Source organism: Daucus carota, chromosome 8 (assembly GCF_001625215.2).
Source record: "Daucus carota subsp. sativus chromosome 8, DH1 v3.0, whole genome shotgun sequence".
In the NCBI taxonomy this organism is placed as follows: domain Eukaryota; kingdom Viridiplantae; phylum Streptophyta; class Magnoliopsida; order Apiales; family Apiaceae; genus Daucus; species Daucus carota.
Genome location: NC_030388.2, coordinates 5,679,353 through 5,694,345, shown reverse-complemented (window position 1 = coordinate 5,694,345; position 14,993 = coordinate 5,679,353). Strand labels below are relative to the sequence as shown.

Sequence of the window (14,993 nt, the reverse complement as noted above, 5' to 3'; positions counted from 1 at the left end):
TACAAAGTTGAATAAAATGTAATTTATTCATCTAAAATTTAATTTTTTTTGTTCAATAATATTTGTAAACATTTGACAACCTGCGCATTATGTTCTACAACATAAACATTGTAAGCAAAATGTAGAATAATTACTTTTATAAATTACAGGATTCTATGTTCTGCAATATAACTAATAAGCAGAACAATAATCTTAATACTCGTTAAAGTTGAAGGATATTAATGACTAATAGACAATTATGTGCAAGACAACTTATAAATGATAGATCATATATAAATTTAGATAATCAAATATATTATATATGATCAAATTAAATAAAAATATATTTATGATTCAATGATCTTCAATAAAAATATTCTAAATTAATAAAAATCCGTGATTATTGTGCGCAGATAGGCACATCATATGAAACCGTTTATATTTATCTTTAATGCAACGCAACTCATGCAATTATGCTAAGATAGGTGGATCATGTATGGCATCACATTTTATCTGCTTACTGTAAATCTCGTTTATCAACTCGTTCAGATCTGGACCAGAACTGTCTAGAAGTAACAAACACGCACCAAAAACAAACTATGGTGGTGTTTGGTCACGGCTTTTAAGCCGACTTCTGGGCTTATAAGTTAGAAGCACTTATTTCGTACTGTTTGTGTAATAAGTCAAGAAGCACTTATAAAAAGCTGAGAATGATAGCTTTTGTTTCATGACTTGTGCTTATTTTCCAAACACTTTAATCACTTATAAGTCTTAACTAGCTTATAACTTCTATTTCACTTCTTTATTTTAAGCAAGAAGCACTTATTTTAACCTCAGCCAAACGGCCCCTATAGCAAGAGTGTTCTTGCTGTGAATAGTAGCCCAGTTTATAATCTCCCATTTTTCTACCTCCACCCAACTTTATACGGGTCAACATAGCTACCGTCTTTGTCCCACCCAATCAAAACCCTCCACGTCACACCCTCTTTCCCTCCCTCCACAGTTACCAAACTACCCCTTCCCCATCTCTATAAATTTCCCCGACCTAGTTCTAAGCCCATATCTGCATCTCTCTCCCAAACAAACTAAATACATCTCTCTCCCCACTCTCTCTCCCTCCACTCTCTCTGAGAATCTCTATCGTATAAAATACTTTGCACATAAGTGTTCATATATTTGAATCTCTCTCCCCCTCTCTCTCTCTCAAAATCTCTCCCGTATAAAAAACTTGCACACACGTGTAAACATATTTTCTGACCAGAACTGGCGTTAACTCAAGAAGCTCTGGAGGAAGAAAAAAACCAAAGGGTGGTACTCGCCCTATATGAGGCCTTAGCTTCCCGTGACGTCACCACTGTCCACTCCTTACTAGCCCCTGACCTAGAGTGGTGGTTCCATGGCCCACCTACCCACCAGTTTATGATGCGCCTTCTTACAGGAACTGATAAAACAACCTCCGACACATTTCACTTCAAGCCTCAGTCAATCAAGGCCTTTGGATCAACGGTCCTCGTTGAGGGCTGCGATCAGGACCGTTCAATCTCGTGGGTGCATGCGTGGACCGTCACGGATGGGATAATTACCCAAGTGAGGGAGTATTTTAACACGTCACTCACTGTGACCCGGTTTGGAAACGGGTCGGACTTTTCTTCTAAGGTTACTTCGCTTCATTGCCCTTCTCTTTGGGAAAGTAGTGTCTCGAATCGGGTCGGAAAATCTGTGCCGGGTCTTGTTCTTGCTATTTAAATAAAGGGTTGGGATCCGGTGTGGTCGAGAATAAGGTGCTTTGGTACGGCCGAATAAGATGTAAGATTGACGGTTGGGATTGATTTGGATTTCTAGAAGTTTCGGATTGCTTTTCTATTTTCGTTATTTCGTTGAATTGTTGGTTTGTTTAGTGTGCTTTGTGTTTGCTTATGATTAGGGGCTGTTTGGTTCCTTACAAGTTTGTGACTGAAAAACCAACATGGGGATACCCAATTGGTTGCTAGAAGATGATGTTTCTGTTTCTAGGTGTTTAATGAAATTGCAGCTTTATAAGTTACATCTACAACGTTTTTCTCATATATTGTTTGAATTTTCTAAACGACACAATATCTGAGATATGTTAGAAAAAATTCTTTTCAAACAAAATATAGAAGCCGTTTGGGCAAACTTAAAATAAGTGATTTCTTGCTTAAATTAGAGAATTGTAGCAAAAGTGAGAAGTAAATAAGTTAATAAATTGTTTGGAAAAGAAATAGAAGCTGTGAGAGAGAAGCTAGCATTCTCAGCTTTTTAATTAAAAATGCTTCTTTTGATTTTTACACAAACGGGTCAAGAGAAGCAGAAACCAAGCAGCTTGCTTCTCTTAAACAAACATGCCATTAGTAAGTGAGCTTTTAAGATTAATGAAACAAGCCGTCATTGAGCAGAATAAGCTACGGTGACATGGAGGTTAAAAATATCTCGAACAGTTTCAATCATTTATAGTTTCAGTCAATCAATTATCTGTATATTTATATAAAATTAATGAAGAAGTAGGGATGTAGATGGTGTCTCTCAGATAAACTAATTCTATTTTTATAATTTTAAAAAAAATTGAATTAAAAATATAAAAAGTATATTGTATTTTTGTTAGGTCCAGATACGATTGTAGAAGGGGGGGTTGAATACAATCGTCACAAAATAATCGCGGCGGAATAAATCTGATTGGAATGTAACTTGTTAATCAGATTAAGATTAATTAATATAACAATGTTTTAAGTCGTTATATAATTAATATGGTTCGTTTTAATGTCCACTAGTTCGTAGAATAAATTTGACAGAAAGTATTCTAACTCAGCGGAACAAAACAACCGAATGATCAAAGCACAGTAAACTGTGGATTTAACGAATAGCAAGTTTAGCACAACTTGAAAGCTTTACAATACTTTGAACAAGAAGAAATGAATGAGGGAGAGCCATATTTATAGGCAAAACCCTTGAACAAGTAAGACAATGGTGGCAAAGACAATCCCTAGCTTGCTAAGACAATTTGGCACTTTGTCTTGCTATTTTAGAGCTTGTAAGACAATTAAATTAATTGTCTACAACTAGTAAGACAATGAAATCCGTGGGCAAGACAATCTAGGGGTCGGTAAGACAATTGAGAAGTGCGGTAAGACAATCTGGGAGATTGTCTTACTGTTCTACAATCGGCAAGACAATCACAAGGATTGTCTTGCAAGCTACCAAGGCAAGACAATGCAACAATCGGTAAGACAATCTCAGAGATTGTCTTCCCGTGTCAAGGAGGGGGAGAAATGCGGTAAGACAATCTAGGAGATTGTCTTGCCGTGTTGTGTGAAGGCAACAGTCGGTAAGACAATCCTTTGGATTGTCTTACCTTGCTTAAAACAGCAAGACAATCCACTGGATTGTCTTACCTTGCTTGTTTTAGCAAGACAATGCCTTGGATTGTCTTTCCTTGTAGTTTAACACTTAGACAATCAACTAGATTGTCTTTCCTTCTTGTTTTTCAACTAGACAATCAAATAGATTGTCTTTCCTTGTGTATTTCAAGTAGACAATCCATTTTCCCTTTAATTAATTAACCAATTAATATTCACTTAATTATTTTAAAAGCATAGATTCATAAATTAAATTAATTCGAGATAGAATTAATTTAATAAATAAATTACACATCCAATATAATTATTTTGAGAAGTGAAATAATTAATTAGATAATTAATTATCCTTTTCCTTCTTCAGCAGAGTCTTCAGTCTTCTTTAAATAATTATGATCTTCGACTTGATTGAACGACCACCTTCTCTTGACTCAGAATATTTAACCGGATGAGCTGATACACAAATGTACTGTCTGGTTCATCTGTAACTAGCTGAATTAAATATTCCTTGTCAATTAAACAATTAGGCAGTGGCTTGTTCGTCGATTCTTCGTCTTCTTAGTTCATCTTCATTTGTTGACACAATATGGAATCTTCTGAATAAATAAAGTATTTAAACTTTATACCTTCTGATCTTCTGGACGTGCTACAAAAGATTATTTGTACACTGAGGCTTGATCATATTAATGAACTTCTTCCAGTGGTTTGCAGCAGCATCCTGAAATTCTTCTGACATAAAATCTTCAATAAATCATTTGACGTTCTTCGTACGGATTCCGGATAACAGTACTTGCTATTTACTTGCTTTCTTATCAGAGTTGAGTTGATTCCTCTTAAATACAAATAGGCTTAACATATGCCTTTCAATCTCCCCCTATTTGTTTGTTAACATAACATGCAAATTATCGAGAGGATAACTCAACTAACTGATAAGACAAAGGATTAAACATTGAAAGATAAATAGCAAAAGTTTCTGGTATTCATTAGACATTCACCATATTCAAACATATAAGTAGATTACAAAAGGGGTGTTCATTTAGAACATATATTACAATACCCTATATAAATCTACAGATCAACTTCTCCTTCTTCAGTATCAGAACTATGAAGAATAGGAGTTGAAGGTTCTTCCCTGGATGGCTTTTCTGCAGTAGTGGCTTCACCACGTTTCTTCCTTTCGTTAGCCAGAGCCAGTTGGTGCATTACTTCCAGATCCACCGGGTCCTCCTGAAAGTCAGCAGGCTGAGTCTTCTTGACTTGCTTCATCTTCCTTGTGTATTTAGAAATACCATTCCGAAGACAATAGTCAGAGATAACACTATCAGCATCAGCCTTCTCTTTAGAAGCGAATCCCTTGGTTCGTAGGAGAGTAGATGCAAGGATCAGTTGGTTCACAGGATATTTGGGGAAGGCTTCATCATTCAAATGCACAGTATTTATGACGTCGTCATTGATGAACTTCAAACAATAAGGTTTCTTGACAATCTGAGGACTATTGAATTCAACATGTTCCATCAGCTTGTCTCGAAGGAGTTCATTCAAATTAGAGCTTCTTTTAACTTTGTTACGAAGCACCCAGAGCTCAGTTACTGTAAATGACTTTAAGAATTCAACTGAGAGTCTGAATGTCCCGTTCCTCCTGGTATAAATGATAAGCTCCCATTCATCTAGCAAGTTCCTGACAGCAACTGTAATGTACCACAGTTCAAGAGATAGGGCATGCATAAATAAATCCTCATCAGGGTTTACCTCCCTCAAATCATAGATCAAAGACATGAACTTCTTGTCGTCGAAGGGTTCCCTTTGAGGTCCATTGATGATTCTCCGTGCAATATCCCAACTCTTACCAACTTTGTGCTTAATATCAAGATTCTTCTGCACACAGGCAGCATCATAGATTTTCTGCTTTTCCTTCTTGATTTCTTCTTCAGTAATTAGCTTGTCTTCTAGGAGCTTCTGAAAGTCCCTGAGCTTTCGCTTCCTAGCTTCATTTTCCATCTTGAACTTTCTCACCAACTCTTCATGTTCAAGATCTACAGCTTCCTCTTCTGTCTGGAACAAATAAGCTTCATCAAATACACCATCTTCTTGATTCTGGCAGTAAGTGGCATCAAACACATCATCATCATCCATTTCCTTAGGAAAGGCATCATAATTGTCTTCCTGTTGATGCATGGGTTGCTTGCCTTTAGACTTTTCAGTTTCTCTGTCAGGTGCAGAATCAGAAGTATTGGTGTTAGTGTTCCCTTTATTGCTTTGATTGGAGCTGTTTCCTTTGTCTTCTCCTCCCTTGTCTCTATTCTCCCCCTTAGTTGAGGGATCCTCTCTGGAGGTTGGATCATCAGACTTGGAGTTACTGAGAAGTTGATCCAGTTTGCTGTCGATTTCATCAAATTTAGACATATAGAGCTCATGGTTGGATCTCATCTCGACAGCTAAACCCTGGATATCAGCTCTAAGCTCATCCCTGAAAGTACTGGATGGCTCCTCCTCTACTTTCTTCTCTAAGGTGACCAGTTGTGCACCTTTCAACCTTTCATTCTCAGCAATTATTCTTGCAAGTTCAGCTTGTAACCTTGCAATCTGTTCCTCAAAAAGAGCTGTGTTAGTGTGTGCACTCACCTCACGTACACTCAAAGCTGTTTCACTAGCCTCTCGTGCATGTGTATCGCTCGGTGTTTGCCTTTCATCACTCGATTCACTCATAGCTCCAGATGTACCTGTATATACTACCAATGTTCCCTGAGATGGGTTGAAAGGTAGTGGAGGAACAAATTGTCCTCCGGATGCCATTGACGGCAGATGTACTTGCACATTGCCAAGTAGCTCCTGATCATAAAAGAAAGTGTAATCAGAAAAGTTTTCATTTAACATGTTTTGAAAAACTGACCATAGTAAGCATCCACATAGATAAAACATTTTAGATACCAATTTTGAACAATAAGGTTTAAATTTGGTAAACAGTGGGTGTCTCACTAAAACATTCTGCAGGTGTATCACTCGACACTCAAAATATCTCTCAGTTTATGGGTAAAGGTGTCACTCACAAGTTCTGTAAGTGTTTCACTCCACACAAATCCTGAGCTTCCAAAGTGTGATGTACCTGCAATTAAGATCACCTTTGCCTCCTCATGGAAGGTCATTGGTGGTGCAATAGGAGTTCGTAATTCCCAATCCTCGTCAGACTCGTCGGATAAATCCAAGTCATAGTCCACAAGTTGCCAACTACTTTCAGAGAGTAGTAAATCCTTTAAAGGATCCAGAGTTTGATTCTGGGAGGGTAGACAATAGGCCTTTCAATGGCATGAAACCTATGTTCCCCTCAGATACCTGTTAAGGCACTTGATCCTTAGAAGAATCCTCTACCAGAGTAGATTGCCTTTCACCTTCAAGGGTGAAAGATCCCTTTGGGGATCCGGAAATGTTCCTTCCGGGAGGGTAGACAAGGACGTTTTAGATGGCAACGTGTCCAAGTTCCCCTCAGATGCCTATGAAGGCACTTGGTTCAATAAAGAACCAGCAATTCCAATGTCTATCCCTGATATGGACGACAAAGTTATTGCAACCGTCAATTACTTGAATATTTACAAATCACATAAATATTCACAATATTAGTTTCACAACATAGATACCAATCAGAAATACTTTACAAGCATGCAACAAACTTAAAATAGAAATAAATATATAAACTATGATTTTCGATTTCTTTAAGGAGATAAACTATTTTGCAATTAAAATCAAAAAACTAATAATAAAAATAATATTAAATATTACACATATATTTGGTAAAATTCAACTTTAATTAAATATAAATACTTATGAACTTAACTTTAATTCATAAAAATGAATTAACTTAAATTCAAATATTTATGCTTAATTAATTTTGAAAAATACAAAATAAATATCAATAATTATCTAAATGCTTAAAGAATAATACAGGGGAGTAATCAGGCATTTAGAAAATTACAGGTAAACATATAAACATGCATAATTACACAGATAATTATCAAATAATATACAGACAATCATATAAAATCTAATAAAATACCTATAAATACACAGAAAATTCACAAAATTATATAAAAATATATAAAGCATATTAAAAATATATACAATGAGAATCATGTCATATTTAACATCCCTAGCTCACAAACCAACTTAGAGAAAGTGGATTCATCAAGTGGTTTAGTGAAGATGTCAGCAATTTGATCAGCCGTGGGCACAAAATGTAACACCACTGTACCATTCATGACATGTTCTCGAATAAAATGATACCTGATATCTATGTGCTTGGTTCTGGAATGTTGAACCGGATTGTTGGAAATGGCTATGGCACTTGTGTTGTCACAAAATATTGGAATTTTGTCGACAGAAATCCCATAATCATTCAATTGGTTTCTGATCCACAGTATCTGAGCACAGCAGCTTCCAGCAGCTATATACTCAGCTTCAGCAGTAGAAGTAGACACTGAATGCTGCTTCTTGCTATACCAGGAAACCAACCGACGTCCTAGAAATTGACAGCTTCCAGACGTACTTTTCCTATCAATCCTGCATCCTGCATAATCAGAATCTGTATAGCCGGTTAAGTCAAAACCAGTATTCTTAGGGTACCAAATACCTAAACCAGGTGTACCCTTAAGATATCTAAAGATTCTTTTGACGGCTATAAGATGTGATTCTTTAGGATCAGCTTGGAACCTAGCACACAAACATGTTGCAAACATAATATCTGGTCTACTAGCAGTGAGATAGAGTAAAGATCCAATCATACCTCGATAGCTTGAGATATCAACTTTCTTACCAGATTTATCCTGGTCAAGCTTTGTGGCAGTGGCCATGGGTGTCTTTGCCGGAGAAGAGTCTTCTAGATTGTACTTTCGCAGAAGATCTCTGACATACTTTGACTGGCAAATAAAGATGCCATCTTCCTTTTGGCTTACTTGAAGACCAAGAAAGTAGGACAGCTCACCCATCATACTCATTTCATAATTGCTCTGCATTAACTTAGCAAACCTCTTGCACAAGTTATCGTTAGTAGAACCAAATATAATATCATCAACATATATTTGAACAAATATCATATTATCATCATGCAATTTGTAAAAGAGAGTTTTGTCTATGACACCTCTAGTGAAATTGTTTTCAATTAAAAACTCAGAGAGAGTGTCATACCATGTCCTTGGTGACTGCTTGAGTCCATAGGCAGCTTTGAATAAGAAGTAAACAAAATCAGCAAATTCTGGATTTTCAAAGCCAGGGGGCTGTTCCAGATATACTTCTTCTTCCAGCTTTCCATTCAGAAATGCACTTTTCACATCCATCTGATAAACTTTGAAGTTGGAGTGTGCAGCAAATGCAAGGAATATTCTGATGGCTTCAAGACGAGCAACTGGAGCATAGGTTTCATCGTAATCAATTCCTTCTTCTTGAGAATAACCCTTTGCGACCAGTCTGGCTTTGTTTCTTACAACAATGCCATCACCATCTAACTTGTTACGGAAGACCCATCTAGCTCCAATTGTAGACTTTCCTTTTGGCCTTGGAACCAGGGCCCAGACTTCTTGTCTCTCAAATTGATTGAGTTCTTCTTGCATGGCAAGAACCCAATCAGGATCAGCAAGTGCTTCATCTATTTTCTTTGGTTCTAATTGTGATAGAAAACCAGAGAATAGACATTCATTTGTCGTAGCACTTCTAGTTCTTACACCAACATCAGGATCACCAATTATAAGATCAAAGGGATGATCTCTGCTCCAAATCCTTTCCCTTGGAAGTTGTGTCCTAGATGATTCAGCTGTATTGTCAGTAAACTGATGTGTATGACTAGTTGATCCACCAGCTCCCCCTGAGTTGTTGCCAGGTTGACTTGATGATCCACCACTAGCATCAGTGGAATCTCCAGCATTATTGCCATTTCCTCCACCATTGCCTGGATCATTATCATTGTTGTCATCACCTGTTGTAACCTCAGGTGGCACATCATCATCTGAATCAGAATCTGGATAGTTGTCAAACTTCAGAGATTCAGATGGATCAGCAGATTGTAAACTTGGTAGTTTAGTGTCATCAAATGTTACATTGACACTAACTTTCACTGACAGAGTATCAATTACAAAAACTCTATAAGCATTATTTGTATAACCAACAAAAATTGCTTCAGATGCCTTTGGCTCAAACTTGTTCAAGTTCTCTTCACCATCCTTGAGAACATAACACTTGGCTCCAAAGACATGAAGATGTTTGACATAAGGTTTCTTGTTGTTATACAGATGAAATGGAGTTTTCATATGATCCTTGTTGATCAAAGTTCTATTCTGGGTATAGCAGGCAGTAGACACAGCTTCAGCCCAAAAGTACAGAGGAAGCTTTGCTTCAGCAATCATTGTTCTTGCAGCTTCAATCAGTGTACGATTCTTTCTTTCGACGACTCCATTCTGCTGAGGAGTCCTTGGTGCTGAATACTGCCTTCTAATTCCCTTATCAGAGTAAAAGTTGATTAGAGTTTGATTCTTGAATTCTGTGCCATTGTCTGACCTTACAGCTTTGACTGGCACACCTTTATCCAATTCAACGGACTTTATATGATCAATCACTGTCATCGGGGTTTCATCCTTAGAAGCAAGGAAGTAAACCCAAGTAAATTTAGAGAAGTCATCCACAATAACCAAGGCATATCTTCCTCCATCAATTGATGCAACATTTACGGGGCCAAACAAATCCATATGCAGTAAATGAAGTGGATCTGTAATGGTATTGATGGTCTTGCCTTTGTGAGATGCTCTCTTCGCTTTTCCTTTCTGACAAGCTTCACACAGATCATCAGATGAGAATTCCAGGGAAGGCAAACCTCTCACTAGATCTCTCTTGACTAGAGAGTTCATGGTTTTGAAGTTGAGGTGTGAGAGCTTCTTATGCCATAACCAACTATCTTCAGCAGACGCTTTAGCGTAGAAACAGTGAACTTCGTTTCCTGGTCCTGAAGACAAATCAGCTACGTATATATTGCCTTTCCTTACGCCACATAGTGAAGGACGTTTATCCTTGATATGTTTGATGATACATATCTCCTTTTCAAAGTGAACATAATATCCTTTGTCACAAAACTGACTGACACTCAGGAGATTATGTTGAAGTCCTTCAACTAAAGCAACATCCTCTATGATGATTCTTCCAATTTTGTACTTGCCATATCCCACAGTACGACCTTTGCTATTATCAGCAAAACTGACTGTAGGGCCAGCTCCTTCTCTTATGTCTTCCAGCAGGGATTTATTGCCAGTCATGTGCATTGACGCTCCACTGTCAAGCACCCAGGTAACACGAACAATTCCACTGGCACCCTGAAAGCTTCCAACAGGAGGAGGTGAAGATGATCCAGCATTAGCCATGAGAGCAACATTCCCTATCTGCTCTTCTTCATCACTGTCTGTATCATCCCAACTTTTCCCTTCTGCCAGATAAGACCTGCTCTTGAAACTTTGACTTCCAGAAGTACCCTGATGCTTTCTCACTAGTGCATCATAATTCTGCTTCAGCTCGTCGTACGAATCCTTTCTCTTTCCTTGAACCTTGGGTTGTTTGCATTCAGTTGCAAAGTGTCCCGGTTCACCACAGTTGAAGCATTTGAATTTGCTTCTATCGACCATCCCAGTCTTGTATCCTCCTTTGCTCGTAGAAGATGAATAACCTCCTTTTTGAAACCTGTTCACAGTAGGTTTGTACTTGTAGGAGGGGTTCTTCTTGAATCTCATGTTTCCAAATTTCTTGGCAAACAGTGATAGAGATTGATCTTCTAACTGTTCTAGCTCTTCCATTGTATAGAACTCTTCGTCACCACTGGAAGAGGCAGTCTGACCCATCTCAGGTACAACAAATTCCTGAGTGGTTTTAGAAGGAACAACAACATCCTTCTTTTCTTCCGGTGCAGGTGACTCAACAACTAGAGCTCTCGAATGGTTCTGTGTTTTACCCCAGCCATATCTCTGTTTACTCTGAACTTGCTCCAGTTCATAAGTTTTCAAAACTCCGTAGAGTCTTTCCAGAGAAATCTCATTCAGATCTCTGCTTTCCCTGATGGCAGTGATTCTGTGTTCCAGATGTTCGAGAAGGGTTAAGAGAAACTTCATGTTGACCTCTTTCTTGTCGTAGAATTTCCCATTCAGATTTAAATTATTTATCAAATTATTAAGTCTGATAAATACTTCAGAAATCCCTTCACCGGGATGGGAACAAAACTGTTCATACTGAGCCATCAGTATCTCTTTCTTGTTTTCCCTAACTTCCTCTGAGCCTTCATTGATAATCTCTAATGTATCCCAGATTTGCTTGGCGTTCGTACAATTTACAACAGCATTGTACATCACTGGATTTAGAGATTCAACAAATATTAGTTGAAGAGCGTCATCTAAGTTCATCTGTTCACTCTCTTCATCTGTGTACTCAGAAAGTTCTTTCGGAATGACCTGATGAGGTATTAACACACCATCCTCTTCGTGTGCTAATATGACATTCATCGGAGTAGTAACACCTTTGTCCAAAATCCCGATGTATTTTTTGTTCGCTGTTCGGAGGAATAGGAACATGTGCCTTTTCCATAGGCCAAAGTGTTCTTGGCTGAACGGTGGGATTTTAATGCTACTAATCTTTTGGGTACTCATTTTTAAGGATTTAAAGTGAATAGTGTTTGGATGAGAAATGGATTTTTGAAAGAAAAATATTTTAAATCAAAATTATTTTTTTTTTAAAAAAAAAATTAATTCAAATTAAAAATATTTAAATTTGAAGTGAATAGTGTTTGGAAGAGATTTGGATTTTTGAAAGAAAAATATTTTTAATCAAAATTAATTTTTGGAATAAAATTAATTCGAATAAAAAAATATTTGGACGTTACAGAGTGTGTATAGGATCTGATACGGTAAAATGGTATCAACCGCTCTGATGCCAATTGTTAGGTCCAGATACGATTGTAGAAGGGGGGGGGGGTTGAATACAATCGTCACAAAATAATCGCGGCGGAATAAATCTGATTGGAATGTAACTTGTTAATCAGATTAAGATTAATTAATATAACAATGTTTTAAGTCGTTATATAATTAATATGGTTCGTTTTAATGTCCACTAGTTCGTAGAATAAATTTGACAGAAAGTATTCTAACTCAGCGGAACAAAACAACCGAATGATCAAAGCACAGTAAACTGTGGATTTAACGAATAGCAAGTTTAGCACAACTTGAAAGCTTTACAATACTTTGAACAAGAAGAAATGAATGAGGGAGAGCCATATTTATAGGCAAAACCCTTGAACTAGTAAGACAATGGTGGCAAAGACAATCCCTAGCTTGCTAAGACAATTTGGCACTTTGTCTTGCTATTTTAGAGCTTGTAAGACAATTAAATTAATTGTCTACAACTAGTAAGACAATGAAATCCGTGGGCAAGACAATCTAGGGGTCGGTAAGACAATTGAGAAGTGCGGTAAGACAATCTGGGAGATTGTCTTACTGTTCTACAATCGGCAAGACAATCACAAGGATTGTCTTGCAAGCTACCAAGGCAAGACAATGCAACAATCGGTAAGACAATCTCAGAGATTGTCTTCCCGTGTCAAGGAGGGGGAGAAATGCGGTAAGACAATCTAGGAGATTGTCTTGCCGTGTTGTGTGAAGGCAACAGTCGGTAAGACAATCCTTTGGATTGTCTTACCTTGCTTAAAACAGCAAGACAATCCACTGGATTGTCTTACCTTGCTTGTTTTAGCAAGACAATGCCTTGGATTGTCTTTCCTTGTAGTTTAACACTTAGACAATCAACTAGATTGTCTTTCCTTCTTGTTTTTCAACTAGACAATCAAATAGATTGTCTTTCCTTGTGTATTTCAAGTAGACAATCCATTTTCCCTTTAATTAATTAACCAATTAATATTCACTTAATTATTTTAAAAGCATAGATTCATAAATTAAATTAATTCGAGATAGAATTAATTTAATAAATAAATTACACATCCAATATAATTATTTTGAGAAGTGAAATAATTAATTAGATAATTAATTATCCTTTTCCTTCTTCAGCAGAGTCTTCAGTCTTCTTTAAATAATTATGATCTTCGACTTGATTGAACGACCACCTTCTCTTGACTCAGAATATTTAACCGGATGAGCTGATACACAAATGTACTGTCTGGTTCATCTGTAACTAGCTGAATTAAATATTCCTTGTCAATTAAACAATTAGGCAGTGGCTTGTTCGTCGATTCTTCGTCTTCTTAGTTCATCTTCATTTGTTGACACAATATGGAATCTTCTGAATAAATAAAGTATTTAAACTTTATACCTTCTGATCTTCTGGACGTGCTACAAAAGATTATTTGTACACTGAGGCTTGATCATATTAATGAACTTCTTCCAGTGGTTTGCAGCAGCATCCTGAAATTCTTCTGACATAAAATCTTCAATAAATCATTTGACGTTCTTCGTACGGATTCCGGATAACAGTACTTGCTATTTACTTGCTTTCTTATCAGAGTTGAGTTGATTCCTCTTAAATACAAATAGGCTTAACATATGCCTTTCAATTTTTTTAAGTTTCAATATACTTATATAAAGGAGAAGCGATGGGCGTGTAGGTGGCGCCTCTCACATCGATCTGTTCTATTTTTCTAATTTTCTGGAATTTTTGGATGTAAAATATCAAAAATTAGAACTACCTTTTTTAGTTTCGGGTATATTGGAAGAAAGTTTTAGAATCTGATTTTATTTCAGATTATTTATGGAATATAGTAGTCTGAAAGTTTTAATCTGATTTTGTTTCAGATTATTTAATTATGGGAAAGAGTAGCACACAAGTCTCTCTACACCTATAAATACCCCTATAGATTGTAGGTTTTGGATCATCTAAACACAACCTCCTCTCTCTCAATACCAGAACTCTACCTCTCTCTGTTGATAATTTTATTGCTTGATTTCTAACTTGATGGTGTCGTTCTTCTGCAACGATAAGTGAAGCCTGTTTATATATTATTAAAAAAATAAAGGTTGTTGCAAGCAAAAAGTTATAGATCGCTACGTGGGAGTCGACAAATTGAAACAAGGGAAAAGAATATAGTCTTGACATGATATTGATGGATGATATCAATAAATCGACTATTAGTGATGTATGTTTGTGGTTATTCTTTTATAATATTTGTTTTGTTCATCGGACATGTTTGTTGTTGTTAATTTTTATATGATTTACTTTGTATACAAGAAAATATGGTGGAGAAGCGAGGGGCGTGTAGGTGACGCCTCTCACATCGCTCCGTTCTATTCTTTTAATATCTGGAATTTTTGGATGAAAAATATTAAAAATTAGAACTATCTTTTTCAATTTCGGGTATATTAGAAGCAAGTTTCAGAATCTGATTTTGTTTCAGATTATTTAAGGAATATAGTAGCTTGAAAGTTTTAATCTGATTTTGTTTCATATTATTTAATTATGGAAAAAAGTAGCATACAAGTCACTCTGCACCTATAAATAACCCTATAGATGGTAAGATTTTGGATCATCTAAACACAACCTCCTCACTCTCAATACTACAACCCCAGGGATTTAAGTTAGATCTTTTTGTGCACAATCAATCCAAAAAAATTGGCGGAAGGTGACAATGTA

General features: G+C 36.7%; 1 protein-coding gene across 1 annotated transcript; it reads left to right on the top strand.

The window, feature by feature from the left end:
* The first annotated feature begins 1,035 nt into the window (after positions 1-1,035).
* LOC108197350 (wound-induced protein 1) lies at positions 1,036-2,023 on the top strand. The gene has a single exon (XM_017364939.2). The coding sequence runs from the start codon at positions 1,399-1,401 to the stop codon at positions 1,723-1,725; it is 327 nt and encodes a 108-aa protein (XP_017220428.1). The 5' UTR covers positions 1,036-1,398; the 3' UTR covers positions 1,726-2,023.
* The last annotated feature ends 12,970 nt before the right edge of the window (positions 2,024-14,993 follow it).

What these genes read in the sequence shown, in the direction of transcription:
- LOC108197350 (XM_017364939.2), top strand. Translation starts at nt 1,399, where the DNA reads ATGATGCGCCTTCTTACAGGAACTGATAAAACAACCTCCGACACATTT.